Genomic DNA, 24,302 nt, shown 5'->3' with positions numbered 1-24,302 from the left:
TCACATTACGTTAGCTTGTTTTATCCATGCAAGCCTTACTGTACATGAATTGGAGAAAAGGAGATTCTAGGCTAAAAAAGCAGTTTCCAAATAGCCATTATATATCTACTACCCACAGAAAAACGTAATCAATTTAGTTTATCTCAGACCTTCCAAAAGAAGCAGCCGTACATGTGCCTTACGTACGGTATAGTGTCAGCTGCCTTCTTCTGCTTCACCTCAAATCCTGCATGAAGTTAGGTGGTTTAAAATAACTTCTGTCGATGATGAGCCATACATTTATCAGACACTAGTCCTCATTAATCGTGGAGATTGTTTTGTGAAGTCTTGCTAACACTGAAATTAGTTAATATTGAATCACTGCTCGTAGGGGAAATAACAGGGTTAGATACCTGTGAGCCTGTCACACTTTCATCAACTGATACATAGCTTTATGTGTCATTTAACACACACACACACACACACACACACACACACACACACACACACACACACACACACACACACACACACACACACACACACACACACACACACACACACACACACACACACACACGAATGACCCTGAAAAGGGTACTTGTTTATGAGAGCTGTAACAAGAAGGCAGACTTTTTTGACCTCAGCTGGGAACGTGTGCATTTCAGGTGACTCAAAATTTGATGCTCTGTGCATGTCTGCAAATGACTGAAATCTATTGTTTGCACAAGTAGACTTTTGGGGTTACAAGTAACTTTTAGTGAATTTGCAAATACAAATCATCAAATAATGAAGACTTTTTTTGATGTCAATTCCTGCAAGTAGATCATAGACAACTACTTGAGCTTTGTGGCCTCCTCTAAGAAAATAGACATTTCAAAAATAGAAATGAGTTATCTTTCTATCACACAAGAAATACCGAATTCCAGCTATCCAATGTATAAAGCAAACTACTGTCTGTGCAAACCCTATCTGTAACTCTAGATTTGGAATGGTTTCCAACTGTGAGAACTTTAGCTTGAGGCATATCTTAGAAGTTGCTTTAAAGCCTACAGGCTTGAACCATTTTGTAGTCAAATTTTGAGAAACATAGTATATATTCCTCTGCCTTCCTAAACACTGAGGAACGCTTTCATGATGACTCAAAGATTGTTTTCATCTCAGCAAACTGTCAGAATAGGACAACGGCCAGGCAAAATACAAAATCATCACTGTAATGCCTACTAGGTGCACTGATTTAAGCCATGGGATAGGAGGTGGGGTTTGGGTATATCCGGTTCCAAATGAAGCCAAGGTGAAAAGCATTCCAGGTACAGAAGCATCATAATGCTTCAACATGCAGGGAGGGAGGGCTGCCATTGTCACAGCCAAGGTTTTATTTGGATTTATTTATTTGCTCCCAAAGGTGAGAGAGCTTAGAGTTGAGATCATTCTAGCATGGTGATGAGATAATCAGACATGCAATTTAGAGAGCTAACTCTGGCAGCAATATGTAGAGAATGGAATAGTTAAAACTAGGCCATTCTCTAAAGTGCATTGAAATGGCCAGAAATATCTGGTTTAATGCATATATCCTGGGTCCCATTCCTGATCTTCTACATCTGTTCTCTAGATGTAGAAGCCCTGTATCTTCATTATTCACAAGTACTTTGGATGATAAGGTATTACACTGAGGTAAGTCACAATCATCAAATTAAAGGACTTCTAAAAAGGCTTAAAAAAACGAATCCTAAATTTTGTACACTTAATACGTCTAGTCTTCAGTGTAATTTTTCTGTTATCTATACCCTATCCAACGAATACAGTAGTTGTTACTGTTTTCTACCACATAAATGAGAGTTTAAGCTAGTTATCTGCCAGCCTAGAAACCTTAACGTAGTCAGTCATATACTGGCATCATCTCAAAAAGACGTTTAGGTCATTTAACAAATAAAATATATGCCTCGATTCAAGAACTCGCATGGAAATCTAAATTCATAACTGCATTACAGACATTGTCTTATGCCTCTTTTTCATAAAACTAAGAAACCTCTGAAGTACTTTCTCATGAAAGAGGTTCTTACACCAATTCCAGCTTATCACCTATTTACCCAAGCCAGTTAATTACAAAGAGAAATAAAATAGCATAACATCACTGTGCACTGTTTAAGGAATTTTTATTAAAGCAAGAATTTTATAATCCAAATTACGTTTCCTTGCTCAGTTATCAATTCTGTTATTTAAAACAGAAGTGACATTCTGAGATATGCCACAGTAAAGAATTACAAAATTAAAGAAAGGAATGCTTTAAATTTTTGTACTTTGCTGAAAATTCTTTTTCCCAGGGTCTATAAAACAATTTGTTTTTATATTTTACTATTTTTTTGTTTTTTTTTTGTTGTTTTTAAATCAATAAGTAATCTAGGACTAGCATTATGTTGCTAGACCTGGCATTTGCTCGGTACATAAGGTTCAAAGTTTCCTTTCCTTTTTTTATTTATTTTATATTTTGCAATGTTTTTTTTCCATAATATTTAAGTTTTTCGATGTTTAGGTATTTTTCTTCGGTGAAGCACGAGTTTCTTTTCATGGTCCCTGATCATCTGTAAATGTGGGGGGAAAAAAGGTTATAATCATCAAATTTATGAGACAGAATTTAATGATTCCAACCACTAAAAAGAAAGGATCTTTACCTAAGTGACAGAGGTGCTAACTATAGCTATAATGGCAGTCATATTACAATATATAAATGTATCCAATTAACATGTTACACACCTTAAATTTACACACTGTTATATGTCAAATATTTTAACAAAACAAGAAAAATAACAGGACCAATACTGACACTTATGTAAAGCCCTTGGCCAAATTCAGCCTGTTTACAGGCTGCTTCTGTAAAGCTCCACTGGACCACAGCCATACCCACTGGTTTACATGTTGTCTGTGGCTGTTCTCACACTAACGGTGGAGCAGAGTAGCTGCAACACGTACCACGGCCCCCAAAGCCCCAACTATTTCCTATTTTACAGAAAAGCTTTGCCCATCCCTGGCTTTGGCTACACAGCTACATCAGCCCATTTCCTGGGGCTAACGAAAGGCAACAGCAGAGGCCAAAAGGCAACCGTCATTGCTGCCACCCAAGAAAATGTATTAAGCTATGAAAAGACCTCCAAGAATAGCTATACAGGGCCAACCCCTATTACAGCCATTTAATACAAATTACTATACAAAATGCTTGAAAGGGCTCTGATCTTAAAAATTCAAGTCAATACCAGGGTAACAGGTAAAGTTTCCTTTAATTCCTCTGTATCTCTACTTCTCTTCGAAAAATTTGCAATGCATTTGAATTAATGGTAAAATGAGTTTTTGCTATGTTTCAAAATATGCTCAAACTGTTAAAATAAAATAAGAAACAAACATAGGGGGCAGGCTCACTTTAAACAGTTGGAACCCCAGTGGCACTGTTAACTGCTTTCTGGGCAGCCTCTTTTGCTTGGTGGGCTTGTAGTACAGCTACAGCTTCATCAACCTGAAAAAAAGAGAAACTGGTTCTGAAAAATAATAATTAGACAATAATTTCAAATGGACAACAAACAAATGTCCAACAAAGGCAAATTCCTTTCCTCAGGTGAAAGTGGAAACAACTGTTATCGAAAAACATTCCAACTATATCCGTATCTTTTGGGTTCCATTCCACCACTGTTCTAGAATTATGAACCTCTTGCACTTCTTAACTCTCCCTACCAAAAATCCCCCAAAGTTGAGAAATATCAGCAAACATCCCTTTCTCCAATAAAGATGCAGCACAGTTAAGACAGCATGAACGCTGGAGTTACAGTGACTGGATTTGAAACCAAGCTCTGCCATTCACTAGCTGCTTTGTGAGCACTGGGCAAATTACTTGACCTCTCTATGCTTCAGTTTCCCCGTGTATAAAATGGTGATAAGAGCACCATAGGTTATTATTAGGATTTTCAATTAATATTTATAAAACTCTTAGAACTGTGCATGACTTGTATAAAGCACTTATAAATGTCCTAGAAAAATTAAGTTCCTACAAAACATCCTGGAATATGTACTATAAGAAGCTACTAGATAAATGATAAAATTTAAATTACTTTAGAACGGAGAGACTCTGGAGACTCAAGCATATGAAGAAGTTCTGAATTATCAATCTCCAACAACATGCCAGTGATTTTACCAGCAAGAGTAGGGTGCATGGCTTGAATTAGAGGAAAGAGCCGTTCACCTAGGAACAAAAACATTCAAACACTCCAATCAAAAAAACAAAAAACTTTTAAGGCATCTACCATATTAAAACTGGGGTTTAAGAATCTCTTGTACACAGCAAATAAATGCTAACCCATAATCCACCACTTCAGTATCTTTCATGAGAAGATTGCTATAAAACGGATTAAGATCTACCACAAGGCAATTACTTCTTGGCAGCTGTCAGTTTGCCAAAAAAAAAAAAAAGATGAACTGAAGCTATGTTTACTATTAAAATGTTAAATCTGTACTCAGGCAAAATCAAAGTGGTTTACTCATTTGGTTCAAATTCCTTCTTCCAAAAATGTGGCAGGGTACATGGCAAGCAATGCCCTATTATGCTGTCCACCAAAGGCAACATTTTAATAGCTTTTCCAGGCAGACAAACTGTGCCATCATAACCATTCATGCCAAGGCACATCCTGCCACCCTAGCTGTCATTTTTAGGTACAGAGGAGGTCTAAATGTCTTCCTATTTTCTAGTGTCTCTATAACTGACTAGGTGGGACAAAGGTACTTACCCAACATTTGCTTCTGTTCTTGAGGAGGGGCAGATGCCAACATGGAAGCAGTCAAAGGTTCCTGACCTTGTACATGAACAGCAGGCTAGAAAGAAAACGGGAAAATTCCTAAGTTTAAAAAGTACAGAAGTAATGGCAAGTACAAATACAGCCATCATTGGAAATTAACTGGATAAAGACTGTAATCTAAACATAAATAGAAGCTGAGTGATTCGGAAATAGAGCTTAAGGTAGCTATACTAACACCTAAGTGCTCAAGTATTGTAAGCACAGGGGATGTTGAATTTTCTTTTTTATCTGGAGTATTCTTTGGAATCATACTTCTAAATCAACAATGATTTTGGTCCTAGGGTCAAAAAGAAAAAGGTAAGCCAAATCTCACAAACTAAACTTCATTTCACCCTTTCTTACAACTATGCCAGACAAAACTCTCACATAAGTAATTCAGGATGAGGGACTGCTGAATGCTTATCTAGTTCCTAGAGTCTAGCACATAGAAGACATTTTTACATACTATCAATTACATACTATCAATTAGTGGCACCTCAACAAGATATTCTACATAGCTTAAGCTCCCATATATCATACAGTTGTCTTCAATGTCTTTGGCTGAGATCAAGGACTGTCATCTTTATAAAGAAATCATTAAATCCACACCTGCTGCATGGTAACTTGTGGCTGTGCGTTAAGATGTTGTTGAGGATTGCGAACTCCCGCAGCGTATTTATACTGTGGAACGGTGCGAACAGCAGGAGTAGCTGCAGCTGCAGCAGCTGCAGGACGGGGACCCATTGTCTGTGTTGATGTGTTAGCTAAAAAAAAATAAAAAGATTTTCGTATTTATCTTGCTATTTAAAATTGGAGACCAACTTTTACAGGAAGGGTTAAGACTCACCAACACGCTGTGTCGACATGACTCGCGGAACCTGTGAAGAAGCTGGTCTCATAGTACTAAATGGTGGTCTAGGAGCGGCTGGGCGGATAGCACCGGGCATATTTTGGAATGCTATGTTTAAAGATACGAACACACATTAACTGGGAGAAACTCACCAAGTGTTCATGCTGCTTTTTCAGAGCTGAGGTTTGCACAAAAGGCTATAGATGACCAAACATAAACCATTTTTAAAAGCTTAGGCTCCTATATGCCATTTCTCCAGACTTAATCATATCAGAGCATCAGTAAATAAAAAGTTTTCATTCATACAAGGACAAGTACTTATTAATATCTAAATATGATACATGAACCTGATTCTAAGTGTTCCTGTAATACAGCACTATTCCACAGGATAAGGCTGAAAATGCCTGGACCCTGGTCCTCATACATGGAACAAGATCTTTTAAAACTACTGCCTAACCAAATATGAAATTGAGTTGGATGCATTCCCAAACTTGTCATAAAGGAAAATCAAAACGGCATAGATATTGCTGTCTTAAGGAATGGTGAAACATTTTACAATGTTTTTTAAAAACAAAATGCTAGGATCCCCAAAATGAACACCCATAATAATAAACTATAAAAAGCAAGAGCTAATATACCATTGGGATGTAACAGCTAATTCGCCTCATTTATGTTTTTAGTTCAAATACTTTGCAACCTTAAAAAAAAAAAAAGCTTACGATGAGGTCTGGCACCCTGAGCAGTCCAGCGAGGACTTGGTCTTAGTTGAGCAATTTGGCTAGGAGGATAGTATGCAGCACGGTTCTGAGTCTGTAGAAAGCAAGCAAATGTATCAGCTAAAGAAAAAAGCAAATAATGCAACTAGTTATGCACTCAAAACATTTAGCAGGTCCTCACACTCTAAGCATTTTTCAAATCCAATCATAATTAACATCTCTTCATCTTAGGGCTTTATTTATTTTTTAGTGGGGCACAAAACATTAAAGATGACTGAAGAGGAAAACCTTCATGAGGTTTTTTTGTTCTCTTCTAAAACCTACCTGTGGGATAGCTGCCATGAAGTAACCTGAAGGAGGTGCTGGCTGGTAGGGGTTGATTACAGGGTTGGGCACAGCTCTTACACTTGCCATTCTCTGCATATACTGGTTAGTGAGGTGAGCCTGGCGCTCTTCTTTGCGCTGAGCTAAAGCTACATACAATGGCTTGGTGGCCACAATTCTACCATTCATTTCTGTAACTGCTTTAGTGGCTTCTTCTGGGGAGGAGAAACACACAAATCCAAACCCTTTGCTGCGACCACCCTCCATCATAACCTATTAAAAGAAAATGGAAGAAAACACATGATTAATGCAATGGTAGATGAGGCACAAAAAGCAGAGTTATCAACTACAGCCACCGACTCACATTTAACTAAACCCTGTCAATGCTTTCATCATTTTTTCCCACAATTTTTCCCTTGATATCCAAATATTAAGCGTAAACTACATGCATGCATTATCCCAGCCAAGCAAAAGAAGTAAAGGGGTGGAGGTCCAATAGCAACTTTGTTAAAGTTGTAGATTTTCAATATTAAGGTTTAATTTCTAAATACAATCAAGGCCTACTAAATTTTAGCACCACTAAAAACATGCACAATTAAAATTTGACTATTCTAGCAATTCGAGCTGACAAAATGCTTTCATTACTCGTTAGAGGGGAGGAAAAAGCAGTTGAATATCATAGTATCCACATTTTAAAATTAAACTTTCACATTCAAGACCATAAGGGCCATAAATATTAGGGTATAAACAATATTCAGGAAGCTCACAATGACTCAAAATCTTTTAAACAAGCAACGAGGAGATGCGAAGAACTTCTCAGTAGCCTTGCAATATACGTAAGCGTGCTATACAGCTATATTAAACAGCATGCTGGTGGCACAGAACAAGCAAAACAGCGATCAAACAGAGACCAACGATCTTACATAAATGCAGAATCAAAACAACAAAACAACCGGGCTCAAGGATACAGAGAACAGACTGGTGGTTGCCAGAGAGGTACGGGGGTGAAGGTAGCTAAAAAGTACAAACTCTCACGTATAAAGCAAGTCATGGGGTCGTATTGTACAGCATGGGGACTACAGATAATACTGTATTATACATCTGAAAGTTGCTGAGAGTAGATCTTTACAGTTACCATTACAAGAAAAAAAATGTTTTGTAATGAATGTTAACTAGACTTATTGTGATCACTTTGCAGTATATACAAATATCAAACAATTATGTTATATACTTGAGTATGTTTATGTCAATTATACCTCAAAAAAGAGTCCAGAAACATACCCATGCAATTATGGGAACTTCATGTTAAAGCTTACATTTTAAAACAGTGGGGAAAAGACGGACTTTGGACTATCTAGTACGTGGTACAAAGGGATAATTCTGAATTAACGTACAGCTCTTACTCACATCACATTGAAAAACATCAAACTGCCAGATAAGATTCTGTATCTGAACATAAGGTGCAAAAATACAGGGCAACTAAGATGACACAAGACCCCCAAAGTCCTAAGTGGAAGACTTAGAGAAAATACTTGCAACATAAAACAAAGCGCTGACATGAAATTTCCCCTAAATCAGTAAAGATAACCAACGCAGTATAAAAATATGCAAAGAATAGGCTAAACAAGTAAACACGTAAAAAGTACATCTCATTTAAAAAGATGCATACCACTTTCTACTAAATTGACAAGACTAGTAGTAATTTAATTTGTTCAGCCTTTTTGGGATAATTCAGTTGTATGAATTTTAAATACACACACCCACTAACCAGAAACTTCAATTCCTGAACTCCAGAAGTACTGGTGTGTGTGCAAAAATATATGTATAAAGATGTTTATTAGAGTGGTGGGTCTAACAGTGTTAGCATGCAAAGCATACCAAATGACCAATAATACAGGAACAGTAGAATGTTATGGTACATCTGTACCATGAATATTCAGCCCTTAGCAAAAAATGAGCAAATGCCTGAAATAAATATGTACCTAGATCTGTTAAGTAAAAACACAAGTTGCAGAATAGGTATACTATGATCCTGTTTTATAAAAACTGTTTATATGTATACAAAAAGTATACAAGCATGGAAAATTATCTGGAAAGGCCAACCAAACTCCTTTTGAAGACTGAAAATGAAAAATGGAGGGGTCACCTTTTTACACTTCTGTCTTGACCAATTTGTTTTTCAGCAAGCATTATCAAATTAACATAATGACCTCCTCTCCCAGAATTCCTGCGAAACCTTTTCACCTCCTTGCCAACGGCGATATGATCCACAAAGGACTTTTTGAAAAGGACTTAGAAAAGGCCCTCTTTTGTAAAACATGCATGCTTCTTCATACGTTCAAAATCAACGGGATGCACAGTATTCAATTTAAATGATTCTCAGGGAACATACTGAGAATAAACAAACTCAGGAATAGAGTCTATCATACTCCAGGGTTCTTTTACAAAAGCACAGGCTGAATGAAACAGAAGACAACTACATCACTTGCATTTTTATGTGTATTCCTCTACTATGCTCCTTAACATTCTATCGTAGAAGTTCCCTTGGTCAATGGGGTTGCAGAATAGAAAGATCAGCCAGGAGGTCACTCCAGAGCACTCAGTTTTAATTTTTCCTCTACTCTTTTGAGAATCTGTTTAAAGTTTTAGATACTCTTCCCACCCCTCAAGGTACATACATACAGAACTTTAAATACAGAAGGATTCTTGGGCCATTGACACCAGAAAAAACACCTAAAGCAGAGGTTCTTATATCAAAATTCCAGAATTTAAACTAGAATCTTACTGTTGTATTTCTTAATTTCTGATTTCAAGTAAAAGCAAACATGATCTCTACCTTTACTGTTAGGGGGCTTAAAGTTTGACTCCCCAGAGTGAATTCTGTAAGCAAATATAGATTAGCTCAAATAGTAACAATTACAGTTCCCTAATAAATTGCTTTCTTTAACCAGTAAAATAACTAGTTTAACAGAGTACAGAACAGTGCCTATCATGTGATGATCAATCACTATGGTCATCAAATGCAGCCTTTCCAGCCACTTCAAATCTGAATATGTTGTTTTTTTTTTTTTCCCCCCGGTACGCGGGCCTCTCACTGCTGTGGCCTCTCCCACTGCGGAGCACAGGCTCCGGACGCGCAGGCTCAGCGGCCATGGCTCACGGGCCCAGCCGCTCCGCGGAATGTGGGATCTTCCCGGACCGGGGCACGAACCCGTGTCCCCTGCATCGGCAGGCGGACTCTCAACCACTGCGCCACCAGGGAAGCCCTGAATGTAAGTTTTTGAAGTAATGAAGCAAAGATATGATTTTCTGAAAACTGAAAGGCTGATTTTTTAGAGAAAAGCAAAAACTATTTGACCATTCATTTATAAAGAAAAACACTCCATATGAAATATAAAATTTATATACATATATCCATGGGCATGGATTTTTCCCAAATCTTAAAAAAAAAGTGCATTGGGCTTCCCTGGTAGCGCAGTGGTTGAGAGTCCACCTGCCGATGCAGGGGACGCGGGTTCGTGCCCCGGTCCAGGAAGATCCCACGTGCCGCGGAGTGGCTGGGCCCGTGAGCCATGGCCGCTGAGCCTGCGCTCCGCAACGGGAGAGGCCACAACAGTGAGAGGCCCGCGCACCGCAAAAAAAAAGAAAAAAAGGAAAAAAAAAAGTGCATCATATGCTTTACCTTTGCACTAGTGATTGTACCGAACGGAGAAAACTCTTTCCGGAGACGTTCATCATCAATACCATCATCGAGATTTTTCACATAAAGGTTAACACCCTAAAATAAAAATAAAATTTAAAAAAATTTAGAAAAAGGAAAAAGAAAACCATAGTGGTACTTAAGCATACTTCCTATTATCTTATCCCATATTTCCTCTCCTTTTCCCCTCTCAAACCCTCCAGTTACCTGTCAGTAACTGAAATGAACATAAAATAGGTTTCCTCATCCCTGTCTTATTTTTGCTCGTTCAGTTAAATAATGAACCTGGTATCTGGTGATCCTATCTTGCTTCATCTGTTCAAATTTGCGCTTAAGTTCCGTCTGTCTTTCCACTTTTTTCTGGGCTCGACCAACGTAAATTTGTTTTCCATTGAGCTCCTTTCCGTTCATCTCATCCACAGCCTTACAAAGACCACAAAATTTTAATTACTAACTTGCAATATATAAATTCATTTTTTAACAATAAAGAAAATTTGTTAGATTATAAAAGCTAAAGATGTACCCACCATAAAAACTAAACTTTGAGGTTTTAAGACAACAGAGGTTTTCAATTTATACCCTCAAAATACATAAAATGCAAGTAATTCAAAACAATATATGTGGAGATGAACACGTAGACTAGCCGTTGGTACGTATGTGTATTTCAATGCAAGAGCAACTCAACTTCATACCCCCACATCTTACTATAAAATACAGAAAAACCCACACTGCCTTTGGTTAGTATATTTTAAGTCTTACTTTCTGTGCATCTTCATGCCTTTCAAAGCTTACAAATCCAAAACCTTTGGATTTTCCACTCTCATCAGTCATTACTTTCACACTTAAGGCAGGTCCTAAAAAAAATTTTTTTAATGATTCAAAGATATTCCATACAACATTTAGTTTATACATTTCAAGTTTCAATACACAAACAAAGCCATGAAAAAAATATAAAAATGGGGATTAAAAAAAACTCCAAGCCTCCAGAAATTTATTCCTCCTATAACCACCCTCTTCTCTCCCACCATGGGCACTAAATATTCTCTTAAAGACCCTTTATTTCTACTAAGAAGCTAAGTTAATACTCTATTCCCTGAAACACTCCTCCTTCCATTTAAGGAGATATGTTTTAGACAACTGTAAATGATGATGAAGTTTTATTCTTAGCATCAGTACAAAACAGATGCATTATTTTAAAACAATTTGTTTTTCTTTAAGAATTTTTAAGCCTTGGCCCACTTGATTTTCAACAAGGAGTAGAGGAAACACGGGGTTTGACCTTTGACATAGCAGAAGCACCTGGAGGAGGTGGCATGTTTCTGAAGACACATATTCCCCCACCACTCCCTCAAATAAAACAGACTTAACAGAAGTGCTAAGTATTATCTCAGGTAGGTGGGGAAAAAAGATTACACATCACATCTGATTACAGAGAATCTGCAAGATGTATGGGCACATATCAACTGTTTAGAGGGTTCAATGTGGCATGCCAGCTTGGCAATAGTAAAGTATTAGATGTCCTCATTCTTTATGATTTGAGATGCTTTTAAAAAGGGACACCTATTTAAGTTAAACAAAAAGGAAAGCAAAGGTAAGGGGCAAGTAAATCACCTGCAAGGGTACAATTTAAAGTTCATTTTCTGATCAGCTACACAACTATCTAAAGTGAGACCGGTTACACACTTCATGGGAAAATCAGATGCTTTTAAAAAGGGACACCTATTTAAGTTAAACAAAAAGGAAAGCAAAGGTAAGGGGCAAGTAAATCACCTGCAAGGGTACAATTTAAAGTTCATTTTCTGATCAGCTACACAACTATCTAAAGTGAGACCGGTTACACACTTCATGGGAAAATCTGGATCTTTGTCTTTAAAAGTCATTATTTTAAATTGCTCAAACATGATGCTGAGACTGGCCAAATATCCCAAAGCTGGCCAGCTTTCCCGTCCCATAATTAAAGACTACACTCCAACCTAAGTTGGCTGTGTCTCATGCAATGCCTCTGATGAGATGGGATCTGTTAGTGCATAAATCCAGCACAATTTCTTAACATAGCAAAAGCTTTTAAGATCTGTTCCAATTACACAGTCACACCTTACGGTGCTAATACAATGCTATTAACCTTTAAATTGGATAGAATTCTATTTATATGCTAAGTATAATGGACTATCAGTGGCTTAATCCAAGTAACTACAATGTTTTAAAATATGTGAAGTCCCATTTACTTTTTTAGTATAAAGTATTAGCCAAAACTAACACTGAACAATTACTCAGAACTGAGTATAAAAATTTAATTCAGACACATTACCAAACTTGCCAAAGAGATCCTTAAGGCGCTCATCATCCATGTCTTCTCCAAAATTCTTGATGTAAACATTGGTGAACTCTTTTGCCCTAGCTCCGAGTTCTGCTTCTCGTTCCTTACGAGACTTAAATCGTCCAACAAATCTAATAAAATAGATAAGAACTACAAAATTAGGTTCTATTTTATGAAGTTCAGGTTAATTAAGCCTGATGGTTGACTCTGTAATAGTTGCTGATAATTTCAGAATCTCTAATAAAAAGCAAACTATAAAACAGAAATAGGGCCTTAAGTGAAATGTGAGAACAAGCCTCTTAACTATAATCACGAAAAAGAACATTTTTCTTAATACACACTCCTCTCCCTTCCTTCTAGCTAACCTAGGGTTAAGAAGATTACGTCCAGCAATACAGACTAGTGGAGTATGCCTGCACCACGCCAGTGAAAAAACAGAAAAGCTTTTATCGTTGCTGTTTCAACATGGCTCTTGCACTTCGTTTGCAATCTCCTAAAATATAAATTTAAGCTACCGAATTCTGTACTCTAACATACAACAGCCTGGAACAAATTTCTTTGCAGCATTGTCAACAAAATGTGTTTTAAAAATTGAGGTTTTCCCTAAAAGTATTACATGTGTCATTAAACAATATAATATACATCAAAAAACCATCACCCAGGGGCTTCCCTGGTGGTGCAGTGGTTGAGAGTCTGCCTGCCAATGCAGGGGACACAGGTTCGAGCCCTGGTCTGGGAGGATCCCACATCCCGCGGAGCAACTAGGTCCGTGAGCCACAACTACTGAGCCTGCGCTTCTGGAGGTTGTGCTCCACAACAAGAGAGGCCGTGATACTAAGAGGCCCGCGCACCACGATGAAGAGTGGCCCCCGCCTGCCACACCTAGAGAAAGCCTTCCCACAGAAACAAAGACCCAACACAGCAAAAATAAATAAATAAATAAACTCCTACCCCCAACATCTTCTTAAAAAAAAAAAACCATCGCCCATAATCCCACCCAAATTATGACTGACTTTTTGTAGGCCTTTTTGTTCTTTGCGCTTAAGAACGTTAGTCCAGCACAATTCCTTTCCATAGGAGACACCTACATTTTATTCCTTTAGCCGCACCCCACACCTCCCCCCACCCATATGGTGCTGCTTCTGGATCCATGCAATTAGTTTTATAAATGTTCTCAGTGGGAACATGATATTCCATTGTGGACAACAAAACTTTCTTTTGTAAATAATGCCGCAACGTTATGAAACTTTGTTATTTGTTCTTAGGATGGAGTTGCAGAAATCATGGCAGCTTGAAAGGTATATAAATGATCTTAAGTTTATACCTACAAACTGCTTTCCAAAAAGGGTTATATCATTTTATACTCAAAAAACAGCAATAAATCAAGTTCTTTGTTTAATCTAAACCTCCACCAGTGGTAGCCATTCCTTTTTTTCCCCTAAAGCACTGCTGACAGGCAAAAGATAGCTTCATCTCTGAATACTAATGATGCTGAACATTTTTCTCATTTAAAGATGTATTATTTTTAAGAATTAGCCTTTGTAAACATTGTTCCCATTGAGGAGTTGCTGGTTTTCTTAGACTTGTATGGGGTTCTTTGCATACTACAAAGTCTTTCCTTAATCATGTAATTGATGGAACTCAAACAGGTAACACCATGTGCATGACTCCTCCATGTACGGACTGACCATCCCACTTGATGCAGATTTATGAGAACCACACCTTAAGAGTGATGCAGTTGACCTGTGAGAACCAAACCCAATTTGCGTGCCATCACTGCAGTTTACATGAGCTCACAGCTCACTTACAATGTGACCTCACAGCTGAATTTGCCTAATTAAGCAAAATCCACTGGCACTGAAGATAAAATTGAGATTTGTAATGTCTTTAGGCTCACAAAATCTGTATTTTTACAACTTGTACCAGAAACTCTTATAGAGGTCTTATCAGTGTCATTATTTTAAAAGTTTGCAACTTTTAAGAACAAGTTTATTTCAGAAAAGATTAATCATGAAGACTTCTGGTTTAATTACGATTTATCTTTAATTGGGGAAGGGAGCCAAAAGGTGTTGAAACAACAATTATGACAATCTTTAAACTCCATCAATAAACTGTGGGAGTAAAGCCAAGCAGAGAGTCACCCTGGGCTCTGAATTTAGACCACTGGGTTTGTATCGCAGTTTATGTCATACCAGCATGTAAATACAGGCAAGTTATTTTAGCTTCAGCTTTGAATGTAAAAGGGGCTAATTACTACCTTGGGAATTATGCTTAAGTTTCTGCCTGGATTTCTAGTTTTTCAACTAATATGCACTTATTTTTGAAAAAGCTTTATATTCCAGCATACCTATCTTCTGCTGTTTCTTTTCTGTTTGAATGCTGACCAGCTGTATTAATTCACTGTTACTTGTATGTTACACTGAATGTGGAGAAAAGACAATTATAAAATCTACCAAGATGTGGTTTATTAATTTTCACTTTAGCTGTACCTCTTCTAAGAGCACAAATATATTACTTGTAAAATGCATGAATTGAACTATTAAAAGCATTTGAAGAATGATTAACTAAATATTTATACTTACACTTTGCGATCATTTAGAAGCATCCCATTCATTTTTTCAATAGCTCTTTCAGCTGCTTCTTGTGTCTCAAAATGCACAAATCCATAACCCTTGGAACCATTTTCATCACAAACCACCTAGGGAAAAACATGTAATAATTTTTCATTACTTGCTATTGATTTAGCATTTTTCCAGTACTCAGAGATAACTTGTCAGCTACCTAACCTGGGCATTTGGGAAATAAAGATATCCATTAACCGAGAGCATGGTTGCTATCTTAAGGAATAAACTACAAGTAACTAAAACACTGTAAGTATGTTTACCTGTCACATTTTTGCTTACCTTACATGAAAGGATGTTACCAAAAGCAGAAAATGTATCATACAGTGCTTTATTATCAATGGATTTGTCCAAATTTTTAATGAATATGTTGCCCACTCCACTTTTGCGAAGTGATGGATCACGCTGAGACCACATAATGCGTACTGGCTTGCCCTTTATAACATCAAAATTCATGGTGTCCAAAGCACGCTCCGCTGCAGGAAGGACATTTTCAAAATAAATATTATTTCAAAACTTTTATAGCCCACTTAAAATTATATAAACTATTGTGGAGGGAACAGTAAGAGCACATGGTCCCTCTACCTCTTCAAACTTCAAGATGGCTGGATCTTACCTCATACCAGTCTAGATTTAAACTGTACAACGCAAAAAGAGAAGACAAATATCAAAAAACCCCAAATTTCCCACGTTAATTTGTTAATGGATGACGTATCGTTAAGAACTAACTTATTTCTGCAACAACCTCTTCCTTTAATTGCCATGAAATTTAAAAGCACCTTTTTGTTCCTAGTCAACTGTAAAACCGAGATTCCCCTTCACAATCTGCTTAAAAGCAATATAAAGGACAGTAAGCAATTGTAGATTATCCACAAGCAGAACAGTTTATGGATTTTAAAGCATTTTAACTTCTCTATTACTTGTCAAAATTGTTTCTTGCTTATCACTGTCAGTACTGTACAAAAATTAGTCCATTTTCTAAAAAAATTCCTGACTTATTGGGGGGATTTCAGTGATTCATGGCACAATTCCTATGGCCATGTTTTAAAAAAAAAAAAAGGCTTTATCCATTCAGAAAGACTTGAATCAGGCTTTCAAAACTAAAGTGAAGTTGGACGTACTCAGCTATGTAACACAAAACTTTTGAAATACCAGGTCTATGCTAGTCACAATTCACTTTTAATGCTTTATTTACATATAAAACCAACTTTATCTTAGGTCATTCATTTACTTAATAACTGATCATTAACCAATTATTTCTGAATAGTGCTAGAAAATTTCAAAATCTACCCTATGATTACATCTATGAAGGATCAAATTATGTGCACCCGTACCATTAAAGAAACACTTATACAGAAGTTTAGACTCTAAATGGAAAAATACATTCTTAAGTAGAAAAGACTAGTCCCTAAAGAGTGGGAACACACAGTTCATTTGAAGTCCTGAAACACCAATTTTCACAAATGCCATGCTAGTGTTAACTGTAAAATTAGTGAGAGGACAAATTTTCCAGCCACTTCTTTCTATAAATGAAAGTTTTAGTTTCTAGAAGATAGTGACAAACAACTGTCAGCTCATTTATCAATCGACCACGCCTACTCAGCTCCCCTCGTTTTTTAGCTGACTTTGCTTGAGCTTCTTTTGAATGAGTCACCTCTTCCTGTTAAATTGGAAACTGGTCACTTTCAGAAGCTATTCTACAAATACATCAATGTAGCAATAAATAAGGGGGATAAATAAACGGAAACCACTGAAAATAATATTTGGAAAGACAATAATTTGTATATATAGAAATGAAATAAATGGAAGATGGAAAAATGCTACCCTCTTTTGAGTAGTTACAATACTGGTCTACTGCAATAGATGGGTAATACACAGTGAGTGTTCTGTAACCACGGTAACCTGAAGTTCAACTTTTCTAACCCCAAGAAATTTTAAAAATTGTTTTTTTCGGATTTAAAATTGTTAAATTTAGAAAGAATAACAGCCACTTTCAGAAGTTTACATTTCATGCTCTCTAGAATTTGTCCAAGTTTTCTCTAACAACTCTTCAGTTTGTGATTACCTGCCCCAAAATTATCTCCCCTGATCTTTCATTCAGCGATAAATCTTGCCCAGAGTTGGGAAGAACCGTTATGGAGTGACATTTGGAGCTACTGCCTACAGAGCAAAAGGGCAGAAAACCTGCAGTGCAGTTTTACAACGTCGGGCTTGCTGTCACTCAATAGCCTGCCTACCCAAAAATCTCAGCAGTAACTTTACCTAGTGAAAAGCTGATCACTAAATAACTCCAGATCTGTTAATGAAATAAAGTTTCAATTCCACCTTTAAGGCCTTTCCTACAAAAATAAAAATAAATTCCTTATATTTTGTAACACTTGACATATATTCAAGTAGCCAGGGGAAAAAAGGGCAAAAGTGGACCATAAAATCAAGTGAGAATGACTTCTGCAAGTCAATTCATCCAGATATAAAGAAAAATCCTGGCAAGTTATCAGGTCACATACCTGTTTGCCAAATTCTGGACTTTTTGCAAACTGTTTAACTTTACTTTAAAAATACAAGGTGAGCTGCATCTTTTTCCCCATAAATTTCAAGCTGACTCTAGTGCTCAATCATTCCCCATGATGTATGGATATTCTGGACTACTTTAAAAAAAAGGAAACCACCATTAGAATGCCACATAAGTATAATAGTCCAGTCCACACGACACTCACAAGTAACATTTTCCAGTCAAAATTGGTGACGGCATTTTTAAGTAAAATCCCTCAAAACCATAGAAACTATTTCAGAGGGAAAAAAATATTCCGAATAAATTACCAGTACTACGAAACTAACTCGATTAAAAAAATCACAACTACCTAAATAGCCTGAGAAAATGATGGCCTCCAAAAGGGTTCTCTTCCACATCCCCTCCCTCCTAACCTGCTGTTAAGAGTGAGAAATGTCTGAACTAGAGGAAAAACCCCAATGCACGTCTCATTGGTAGTTTATACTTCCAGAGCCATCAGTCACTGACAAGTTATTAAGCACGGAATCAGAAGCCTGATACCACCACCAGACCACCCTATTAACTTTATTCTAAGTCCCCGTGGCTCCCCCAGGCGATTGGGCCAGTAGCCGGAACAGGCCTCGGGCCTGTGAGGTTACAGGGTTCAACACGTGGTATTTTTCGAGCAACGAAATGCACTTCCTGGGGCGTCCTGGGGCGCCGGCAAGAGCCTCGGGTGGTGGGAGCGCCTCCACCTATTACCGGAAAAGGGGGCTCGGCACTCAACACCCCAGAATCCCGCAGCTACTGGCGGGAGCGTCGTGTTAGAACCCATTCTCACCCACCCTCCCGGCGCGTCATCACCCTAAACTTTGAGAGCGGCTGAGGCCGAGAAAATGGTCGCAAAGGAGGAAGTGGCCCGGCGTACGAGGGGCGTGCGGCTGCCGGCAGCGCGGGTCCCTGCGGGCACGGGGAACCGGGGTACTGGCGCCCAAGCCTCGCCCCGCTGGCCCCGGGGAGGGCTGGTGACATGCCCTCCTGCCCCCTCCCCCCGGGCCGCCGGCCTAACCAGCCCGCCGCCGCCGCCTGAGCCTCATGGCCGCCCGCCCGCCGTCGGGCCCGGCTCTCACCGTCTGCCGGCTGCTGGAAGTTCACATACGCGTAGCCCAAGGAGCGGCGGGTGATCATGTCCCTGCAGACCCGGATGGAGAGGATGGGCCCGGCCGGGCTGAACTTCTCATAGAGCATCGCCTCGGTCACGTCGGGGTGTAGGTCCCCCACGTAGAGCGAGGCCATGGGGTAGCTGGGGGCGCTGGGGTTCATCTCGGCACGGCTGCCCGCAGGGCCACAGGCCGCGACCTTTCCGTGAGAGGAGAAGAGCGAGTGCTGGGGTCGCGGGCCGGAGCCGGGGGGAGGGGAGCGGGGGCAAGCGCAGAGGGACAAAAATCAACCGGAATCGAAAACTACTCAACAGCCGCAGAACGGAGTCGATCCGCTGCCGCTGGCTGCTGGCTGCTGGCTGCCGGCTGCCGGCTGCCGGCTGGGGAGCGAGGGTGGCGGTGTCGGGTCCGGGCAGCGGGAAGGCCTCGGTCTCTTGGTTCCTCCTTGGAGCTGCTGCGGGGCCGCGGGCGGGCGGGTCGGTCTCGTTGCTTCACCGGGTTATTTTATAAAACAGGAAGAAAAAAAAAATAAAAGTCTCCGGCGGGGGAGACGCGGATTTTTTGTAAATTTTTTTTTGGTTTTTTAAAAGATTTTTTAAGATTTTTTTGGATTTTTTTAATAATAAATGTGTGTTCCGAGGCCGGAGCACACACTCCGCACTCTCAGCACTAACCGCCGGGGAGAAGGGGAAGCACCGCCTCCTGCACCCTCTACTTATACCCCGCGCCGCACTCACCCTGCCCCCGCGCGTCTGACGCCAGGGCCCTACGCGAGCGTCAGCGCCGGAGGAGGAGGAGAAAAGGAGGCGAGGGGGAGGAGGGAAAAGAAAACAGGAGGAGGAAAGAGCAAAGAGGAAGGGAGAGGTGGCGGCGGCGGCCGCTGCGGGGGTGGGGGTGGGGCTGGGGCTGGGGCGGGGCTTATGCGCACGCGCCGCGGCCGGGGGGCGGGGCCCACGCGGTGTAGGGCCCGTGGGGGAAGGGAGGGCCGGCTCGCAGGCTGGTCTCCGAGGAGTCGGGGGGGACGGCCCCTCCTCCCACACATCCCGCCCCACCTCCACCCGGGAGAAGCGTTAAACCGTCACCTAGGCGGTGGGCGGGGCGCGGGGCGCGGGGCTTTCGGGTTTCTCGTCTCTAACCACCCCCCACGTGCATGGCCACCCGGGCCTCCGCGCGGCAGTCAGGCCTGCTCCATTCGCACCCGCCCCTGAGGGACGCTGGGCACGAGTGGACCGGCATGATCCCTTCCAGGCCCAGTTTCCGAAACGTGGGTGAAAGGAGCCAGGACTGACTCCCCAGTTCTCCTACCGGACCGCACTACGAGTCCCAGCGGGCAGCGCCGCCACACGCCTCGGCCGCAGAAGCGGTGCCTGCTGGGAGCTGGAGTCCCCAACGGCCGCGGCGCTCGCTGACCCCAACTGGCCGCGGATCCTGGCCGCCCGCTCGGGGACCCCCAACCGTCCTGGCGCTGGACCCTGGTCGCCGCCCCGCGGTGCTTCCAATAGAGGAAGGGGGGGAGGAGGGGCCCTCGTACTACCGGTCCTCTCGGTTCCGAGCCCTAGACTCTCCCCGGTCTCCCCACTGGGTGCTGTCGTTGGTCAAAGTGATTTTAATTGGGGGAAACTATCTTGGGGTCTTTGTCCGCTTCCCTTTTTAAAGTATCGTGATCGCTGTTCACTTAAGGTAATAGGTTGGAATCTGACTCGTGCTGTTTCTGCCAGAAATTTCTTTGAGGTAGAAAACAGGACTCCAGAAAAATAAATGTTTTTCTTTAAAGTATGAGTCTGTCACAGACATACATGGCACCACAGACCTGCAACCAGGCAAAATTAGCATAGTCTAAATGCGGTATTAAAAATGTTTAAAACAATTTTGTGGTTAGTTGGGGTCTTTAATAGGAATGGTAGCTGTAATGAATCAATAGTAAAAATACCAGTTAATAGGAATGACATTAAGTCAGCATACAAATCCCACTTTAACGTAGTAATGTACGTTACAGTTTTTAAAGCACTTGCATAAACATCCTATCATTTGTTCCCTACAGCAATCTTGTGTGGGAGGTGGAGCAAGTAGTAATAATTTTATTTTACTGTTAAGGGAATGGTCTCAAGTTAAATGATTGCCCAATTCATTCTTTTACTCAATAAACTTTAATGCATGTCAAATATATTGCCAGGTGTGGACTGGGTACTTTATTCTCATTTAATTCAAACTTAAACCTGCAGAATCCCACATAAGTGCTATTTGGTCCCTGTCTTGGTAGGAAGAGGATAATATTTTGGAAAACATGTTGCCTTATGTGCTTTATTAGGCAAAAAAGCAAGACTGAGGGCTGTGCATTAGGAAGACACACCTATTACTAGATGACAAATCACCATTCAATCTATTAGAACTCTGTGGTTAAAATCAACCCATTCATGTGTTTATTGAGTACCTACCAAGTGTATCTGTATGTAGGGAAAATACATGACAGACACAAACTGCTGTCCTCAAGATGCTGCTGATGAGCTCTCTGGTAATCATATAAGCATTACAGCGAGTACAATAAACATCCAATCCTAGTGTTTAATCTGGCTGTGACATTTTCTATTAGATTCTAAATTTGTTTCCTTAAAAAGAAAAAGAGGATGGAAATTCCATTATTGGACTTTAAAAGAAAACCTGACTTCATTTTAGTGTTTTCATTAAATTGCTGAACAGAGACTATGAAAAAACAAAAAGGGAAAAATAAAAGAAGAGGTGCACTCATTAAAAGAAATGTGAAAGGGGGTCACCTCCAATAACTTGGAAATTACACCAAGAGCTAAAACTACCAAAAACCATACATGATTACTAAGATTATATATACCTCTGGTAGAGAAAGATGAGGGTGCGGTTTCTGGTGAACCTCACTAAAACATCATTGTAAATAACAAAGTTGGGGAAAAGATGGTCTGCTTGGAGTCTAGAAAATTTTGTCAGAGAGCAGGAGTTTGGCAAGCACCCTCTAAGGTGGATTTGGGTACTCCAGCCACTAGAAAGACCTTACTCTCAGGTTTCACCAGAGGCTGGATTAAATCACTCTCAAAAGATTTCTCTTTATGATAATCCAGTTTGAACAAGCAACCTCCCAATTGATAAGTTCAGTTAATAGTTGAACCACCACGGCACCCTGACACAGGGAAGGATGCTCTAGATGGCAGACGAAAGTATTCTAGTCACTGAAAAGGTATATCAGCTCTTTGTAGATTAATAAATACTGTGGGAAGCAAGTTGGTCAGGATTTCTATGCAGCTGCGGTTCTTGACATTCAGTGGGTGTCACTCTCACATTTCAGGGAGGTACAGCTGAGTCTGAACAAGAGAGACTAGAAGCAAAGTCCACCCCTGGGGGGAGGGAGGTAGTAGAATCAGAAGTGGGAGTCAGAGCCCATCTCAGGAGGAAACAGGAATGGGATCTGGAACTGGAATCAAGAACGTGTTCCCTTGATCCATCATTCACCTCTTTCTCTTTCTCTTCCACCAGCTTCTTCCTCTCTGATTAGAAACCTGTTTTTCTGATCAGAAGTCAAGACAAACTCCCTTAATGATATATTCCTCTCTAATTTACTCTTTTCACAGCCAAGATTTTATTTTCCACTTCTCGCCTCCCCTTAATTCCTCAACATGAACACGACACTGACATCTCATACCTCCACCTCCCCAATAACTGTCCTGTCAACAGGCATCAATGATCCCTCTTCTATTTGTCAAATCCAATGGACTTTCTTCAAGTCCATCTTGTTCAATATCTGAAGAATCTGACTGTTTCCCTCTTCCTTCTCTCTCTCTCTGTCTCTTTAACACACTCTCTTGGCTTCTGGGCTGCAACTCTCCTGGTTCTGTCCTGCTCTCAGACTATCCCCTGTCTCCTGTCACCTTCCCTGACCACCAGATTGGGCTGGGTACCCTTCCTCTGGCCTTTACCCACACCACCCCTCTGCCACTACATTTACCACATTATACTGAAGTAGACTGTTCTTGAGCTGTCTCCCCAAATAAGCTGTAAACTCCAAAAGAGAGCCTAGGTCCTATTTGTCTGTATTCCTATCACGGAGCATGAAACCTGGCACACTGGAGGTGCTTTTTTCTTTTTTAACCTAACTTCAGGGAGAAGGCCAGCCAGGCTTGTAGCCTGACCACACAGAATAGGGGTCAATAGGGAGATCTCAACCTGAAGTTCACAAGGGCAGCTAGGGCTGTGTTCAAGTCCAGACCACGTGGACTGCTGCAGTGCACTACTTCCGAACTCCACCAGCTACCGGAGCGGGTATTTCCTAACATATTGGCTTGGCACTCATTTCCAGTGCTGGGCTTGGAGGTAGACTTTAGTACCCAGAGTCAGGCAAGCAGGGACAAACAGGGCTGCCGGATAAAAGGAGTTTCTGGACCTCCAAAGCTGAGGACACTATACCATGGCAATCCCATTAGTGTTCTGTCACCCTTCAGAGGCTATCAGACAGCCTAGCTGTCCGACTTTAACAGTGTGATCACTTCTGATAGAGCTAATTAAGGCTACAAGTAAAAGGCAGAAGATAGAATATGTGTCAATTCCCTTGGACTTGATTCACCACTCTCATTTTTCCCTCCCATCATTTCTTTTTGGTCTTAAAAGAATGTGCTGTCTATGTTTATCTGGTTTGCCTGTGTATTTCTAATTTTAGATTGCAAGCTGTGGGACAGAATAATGTCTTGTTATGTGCAGCATCTCTGTGGGTGCCTAAGAATGTCTAATGACATCAACATCATCCAATTAACCTGTTTTTATCTTAGCAAATGAAATGTAAAGTTCTCCAGAGAACTTGTTCACTTGAAGCTCACTAGAGATTTATAAATAATTTTCAGGCTATATCCAGTGTATATTCAAAATATATCCAGAATAATTTATAACATTCCATGTAATGTACGACAACCTAAAGTTGACTGGTCTTATAAGATCTTAGGTAATCCTGAGATATATTTGAGCTGAATAATAAGGGAATATTATAGCCTCCGCCCAACTGAAGGGATATACTTTCTGTAGATACTTGAAATAGAAAAATATTAATGTCCATGATAAGACCCAAATTATACAATGTTTAAGAATATTAGCAATCTGCTTCATTGGTTTAATGGTTGGTGAGGAAAACAACACCTACTCAAATTTGTAAATTGTCGTGCTCATGATCAGAAAGATTTCCTATAAGAGTCCCATTCAAATTTTACGTTTTCTTCCATACACGTTACATATTTTCCTCCTACCAAGAGAACAAGGAAAGGGATTCATAAAAGAGTTTGAAATTGGTTCTGACATTGTGTGTCAGACGATGTAAC

The 24,302-nt window shown here is 40.2% G+C and overlaps 1 protein-coding gene across 2 annotated transcripts; it reads right to left on the bottom strand.

Annotated features, from left to right (window-relative positions):
• Positions 1-2,118: 2,118 nt before the first annotated feature.
• Positions 2,119-19,672, bottom strand: PABPC1 (poly(A) binding protein cytoplasmic 1). 2 transcript variants are annotated; one of them, XM_022584680.3, is made up of 15 exons: positions 18,946-19,672; positions 15,607-15,800; positions 15,286-15,401; positions 12,695-12,834; positions 11,146-11,240; positions 10,672-10,809; positions 10,369-10,464; positions 6,687-6,959; positions 6,366-6,456; positions 5,644-5,754; positions 5,406-5,560; positions 4,749-4,833; positions 4,077-4,207; positions 3,394-3,487; positions 2,119-2,561 (listed from the first exon to the last, which is right to left on the bottom strand). In XM_022584680.3, the coding sequence occupies exons 1-14, from the start codon at positions 19,136-19,138 to the stop codon at positions 3,395-3,397; spliced, it is 1,911 nt and encodes a 636-aa protein (XP_022440388.1). In that variant the 5' UTR covers positions 19,139-19,672; the 3' UTR covers positions 2,119-2,561; position 3,394. The 2 variants fall into 2 exon arrangements, with proteins under 2 accessions (XP_022440388.1, XP_089754979.1); XM_089898853.1 differs by having other exon boundaries at positions 12,704-12,834.
• Positions 19,673-24,302: the final 4,630 nt, after the last annotated feature.

The sequence above is a fragment of the Delphinapterus leucas genome, chromosome 17 (genome assembly GCF_059928025.1).
Source record: "Delphinapterus leucas isolate spDelLeu-1000000601 "Yukka" chromosome 17, BTC_Dleu_Yukka2, whole genome shotgun sequence".
Classification (NCBI taxonomy): domain Eukaryota; kingdom Metazoa; phylum Chordata; class Mammalia; order Artiodactyla; family Monodontidae; genus Delphinapterus; species Delphinapterus leucas.
This window is presented reverse-complemented; position numbering and strand designations above follow the sequence as displayed.

Coding starts and splice junctions, on each gene's coding strand:
- PABPC1 (XM_022584680.3), bottom strand. CDS start 19,138: ATGAACCCCAGCGCCCCCAGCTACCCCATGGCCTCGCTCTACGTGGGG. Junction 10,465..10,671: donor ATAGGATCACCAGATACCAG/GTTCATTATTTA, acceptor TTTTTATTTTAG/GGTGTTAACCTTTATGTGAA. Junction 5,561..5,643: donor CATGTCGACACAGCGTGTTG/GTGAGTCTTAAC, acceptor ATTTTTTTTTAG/CTAACACATCAACACAGACA.